Source organism: Elephantulus edwardii, unplaced genomic scaffold (genome assembly GCF_000299155.1).
Source record: "Elephantulus edwardii isolate Elephantulus edwardi_28Jun2011 unplaced genomic scaffold, EleEdw1.0 scaffold00297, whole genome shotgun sequence".
In the NCBI taxonomy this organism is placed as follows: domain Eukaryota; kingdom Metazoa; phylum Chordata; class Mammalia; order Macroscelidea; family Macroscelididae; genus Elephantulus; species Elephantulus edwardii.
This window is the reverse complement of record NW_006400047.1, coordinates 1,411,931-1,416,614: the sequence shown is the minus strand read 5'-3', so window position 1 is coordinate 1,416,614 and position 4,684 is coordinate 1,411,931. Positions and strand designations below refer to the sequence as shown.

The window sequence follows — 4,684 nt, the reverse complement described above, 5'->3', positions numbered from 1 at the left end:
ATTTTTTTATTCTCTGTAATTTGAGTGAAAAATTTTAGAGGAAGTTGGTTTTCCACTCATAAAATCATGCACATTATGTTTTGTGATCTGATTACAATTTCTGTGGTGTTATAAGATTATTCCCATCTCCACCCTGGATTTCCTGTTTCTATTCATTCTTCTTTCCTATCTTCTGGGCATTATTCTTGGGCAAATGCAGCCCTTTAAATTGTGTACAACTGCTTATTCTACGGTCCTGTGGTGACGACCTTTGTTTTTCATGATGTTGAGATGTAATCCATACCAAGAGATATAGTCCTTGATCTCCTGCAACAAGCATTTTGTATACTTCACATTTTCAGCAAGCAAAGTAGTGTTATCTGTACTGCTGGTGGGATTGTAAAATGGTGCAACCACTCTAGAAGACAGTTTAGCTTTTCCTCAAAGAGCTGAACATAAAAAATCCATATGGTCCACCTATTCCACCACTAGGAATATACCCTAAGGAAATCAGAACTGAGAGTAAAGCAGAGATACGTACAACAATGTTCATAGTAGCAGTATTCACAATTGCCATTAATGGAAGCAGACCAAATTCCCCTCAGCAAATGGAGAGATTGAGAAACTGTGATACAGTCACACAATGGAATACCATGCAGCACAGAGGAATAGTAATTTCTTAAAACATATAACTATATAATATGGAGAGTCTAGAAAGTATTATGATAAGTTAAATAATCCAGTCACATTGGGACAAATACTGCATAAGAATATTCTTGTGAAAATATAAGGATAACTGAGTAAGATGTGTATAAATGTTCAAAAAGGGAAGGGCAAAGGGAAAGGGGGAATATGACTAGGAAAGCTGAGGTTAGTGGGTAGATGAGAGGGTGAAGGAATAGGAAAGATTAAAGAGGGACTTGAAAAGACATGATAATAGGCATCTCATTGTTGTTGTTAAGTGCTGCCAAGTTGAGTACAACTCATAATGATCCTATGAATAATAGGTCCAAACCCTGTCCCATCCTGTGCCATCTTTATCATCTCATATATTTGATCCCATTGCTGCAGCCTCTGTGTCAATCTATCTCATTGTTTCAGTTACTGTATCATTCTTCTCCGTCCTTAATCTTTTACCTTTTCAAGCATGATGTCATTTTCCAAAAAATAGCCTCTCCTAACAATATGTCTAAAGTATGTAAATGAAGCTTCACATCTTGTCTCTAAGGAGCAGTCGGGCTGTACTTCTTCAAGACATACTTGTTTGTTCTTTTGGCAGGCCATAGGACACTAGCACTCTAGTGCCACAACTCAATGGCATTTATTTTTCTTCTATCATCCTTATTCATTGTCCAGCTCTCAGATGCATAGCAGGTTACTGAAAAGACCATGGCTTGAAGCAAGTGCACCTTAGTCTTTACGTTGACATCACTGATTTTCAGTACTTTGGTGAGGTCACCCACAGCATACTTTCCCAGTGCTATATGTCCTGATTTCTCGACTGCTGGTATCGATACTGTTGATTGTGGAGTCAAGTAAGATAAAATTGACATCAATCTTTTCTTCATCTATCATACTGTTACAAATTAGCCCAGTGGTGAGGATCTTAATTGCTGAAAGTGAAGAGGACTTCAAGCACTTACTGAAGATCAAAAATTACATCTTTCATGTTGCTGTTGTTGTTAAGTGTCCTCGAGTCTTAGGCGACTCATAGCGATCCTATGAATGAAAGTCCTCAACACTTGAGTGACTTTCATCCTTTCTCCAGGCTTATAGGGTTTCCAGAGGGCAAGCTCTTATGGAAGTGGATGCCATTCCTGCTTCCATATTTGAATTTTTTTTTTACAACGGATATTTTTTTTCATATTTTCTCATGTTTCAAAAAAAATCTAAGTGGTAATAAAAAAATTAAAAGATAAGTATGATTTTAAATTTATCAAAGACTTTCAGAAGTGTATGTGGCAAAAATATTAATTTAAAGCTGTTACTAGCAGAACAATCAGAATAGAAAGGATAATAATGGTTAGATATTATGAAGAATGTAGTCAGTGTCATGGAAAAATCTGTGTAGAAATTCTTGAATGGGAATCTAACTCCTGTGTATATTGTCACTGAAAACAATAAAATATTAAATATTAAAGACAGAAAATTATTCTTCATTTGGCTTTCAAGCAGTTTTTAATGTTTCTTCTAGAATAATTATGACTTATGGAAATTACTTATTTGTAAATACATAGCAAAAATATACCTTCACATCCAGTTCAACAGATTTTAGAATAAATGAAACTAAAGCTGCATAAATCAGTGCTAGGTGATGATGTGTCTTTTCTGTAAGATGATACCTAAAAATAATTATATTACTATTAATATATGTCTATTCATGATTATACTTATTATTTTACATATTTCATCATGTTATTAGAATAACCTAAGATAATATTAATATCAATATGACAATTTCATGTTTATTTGTTCACTCAACACCCTTTTGAAAACTATTTCCACCTCTAGTCCATCAATACTCTTAAATCTACAGAAAGCTGGGAGGAAAAAGATGTGTGAGAGAGTAGTTTTATTCATCTCTTTCAGGACCACTAAACCAAAACCAAACTTCACTGTCCCTTGTGTGCTAGACTAGTTAAAGTGGGTTTCTGCAAATTCCAACCAAAGGAGTTTTAATACAATTAGTTTCTAAAAGTAATGCAAGATTTTCACTTAAATTTTGTTATATGGCATTTCACATTTAACACAATCATAGAAAGATCTACTATCTGAAGATAATGCACATTAACATTATGTCTGGCAGTGACAAATGGTAAGATGTAATGATGAGATGGAATATAAGAATAATGGTGATTCTGATGGTTAGAATTATGTATCAACATGGCTAACCTGTGATTCTCGAAGGTTTGACAGTTATATAATAATAATGTAACCTACTGACAGCAATGTTAAATACTTGAGAGCAATTAAGAATATCTTTAAAAGTGACGATAAGAGTCATTAATAACCTTTGAGAGACAGAAAGCGTACAGAAGAAGGTAGAAAAGTCTGACTCAGCAATAAAATGATAACGTGGAACCAGTTCTTTAAAATTTAGATGTAGAAGAGAGGTGATACATATAGTAAATGCGAGCCAGTTTCTTGCTGTGTATTTTTTGTAATCTTTAAGAGAAGTATACAATGAAAGAAAGGTACTAGATGGAAAAATTAAGAATGACTTCCTTTTTTAGCAGACAAGTATAGAATTTTAAGTTAATAACAACTAAACTCTTAAAGCCATAATTCTTCATGACGTGAAGATAAGTGGGATATGATCTGCACAGAATGTCTAATGGAAAATGGATCATTTCTAGATTCAAATTTGTCTTCCCATGAGCATATTTAAGCTTCCTTGAAAATCCCTGATTTAAAATGATGATCAAACAGAAAATCTGAATAGCTAGTTCTATTTAAAGAAGATGGCAAAATCATTTGAGAAATATGAGCATGGCTTTGAGTGAAAAAAATGTTTACTTACTCTGAGTAAAATGTTCTTTTTGAATAGAAAATTATCCAACAATAGTTGTATTGGAATGATAATGCCATCAGTCTCATGATAATGTTGTCTGATGCCTTTTCATAATTCAGTTCTTCTAAATCCTACCAGAAAATAAAGAAAAAATAGATTAAATGATTTTAACAGCATGTGCATGGTAGATCCTAGAAATCTCCCCAAATGGCTACAATTATGTTAAAATGAGTTCTTATTAGACTTGTTTTTTTCTAGTTTCTTCCTGGAATGAGGGAAAACTGTTAATTCCTTCTATTGTGTTTAGCTATAGTTGCAGAACTAGATACACATGAAGTAGGTGATGGCTTTTCTTTTCAACTAAGCATTAGGTATTGTTAGCATTTTCCAATACATGTTAGCCTATGCAATTCTTAACTTTGCTATGTATTGGGGATTGTTTGTGCAGGGGATTGTTTCCACTGGTAGTGGAAAATCATCTGGTCTGTCACTCCCAGAAACTTGGAGCACCACTACAACTCCCCTTTACATCTTACCCACCCAACCATCAGTAAGTATCCTTTACCAATTAATTAACTAATGTCTCTGATAACCTGACAGAAAGTAGAAATTATCATACAATATAACTCATATTACATGCAAGCAAAATCCTGCTGAAGATTATCCAGAAACAACTGGAACAGTACATTGACAGAGAACTACCAGAAATACAAGCTGGGTTTAGAAGAGGTCCTGGCATTAGAGACATTATTGCCAATGTCAGATGGATCTTGGCAGAAAGCAGTGAGTACCAGAGAGATAACTATTTGTGTTTGACTCACTATGTAAAAGCATTTGACTGTATGGATCACAACAAATTGTGGTTAACCTTGAGGAGAATATACTTGGATCAGGAAGGAGTCTTCAGAACAGAGCAGGGAAACACTGCATGGTTTAAAATCAGGAAAGGAGTGCATCAGTGTATCCATAGCTTTTCAATCTATATACAGAACAGATTTGGGAGGCTCGGCTTTATGAGGAGGAATATGGCATTAGGATTGGAGGAAGACTCATCAACAAATCTATGTTATGCAGATGACATAACCTTGTTTGCCACAAATGAGGAGGACCCTAAAGCACTTGCTGCAGAAGGTCAAGGACTGTAGTCTTCAATATGGATTGAAGCTCAACATCAAGAAGATAAATATTCTAACC

At 34.5% G+C, this 4,684-nt stretch overlaps 1 protein-coding gene across 1 annotated transcript in view; it reads right to left on the bottom strand.

Moving 5' to 3' along the window:
- The window catches only part of LOC102847030 (chromosome unknown open reading frame, human C9orf84), a 133,616-nt gene that overhangs the window by 12,996 nt on the left and 115,936 nt on the right, over nucleotides 1-4,684 (bottom strand). The window contains 2 exon segments of the mRNA XM_006900856.1: nucleotides 2,228-2,321; nucleotides 3,500-3,621. Coding sequence (XP_006900918.1) covers nucleotides 2,228-2,321; nucleotides 3,500-3,621 — 216 coding nt within the window.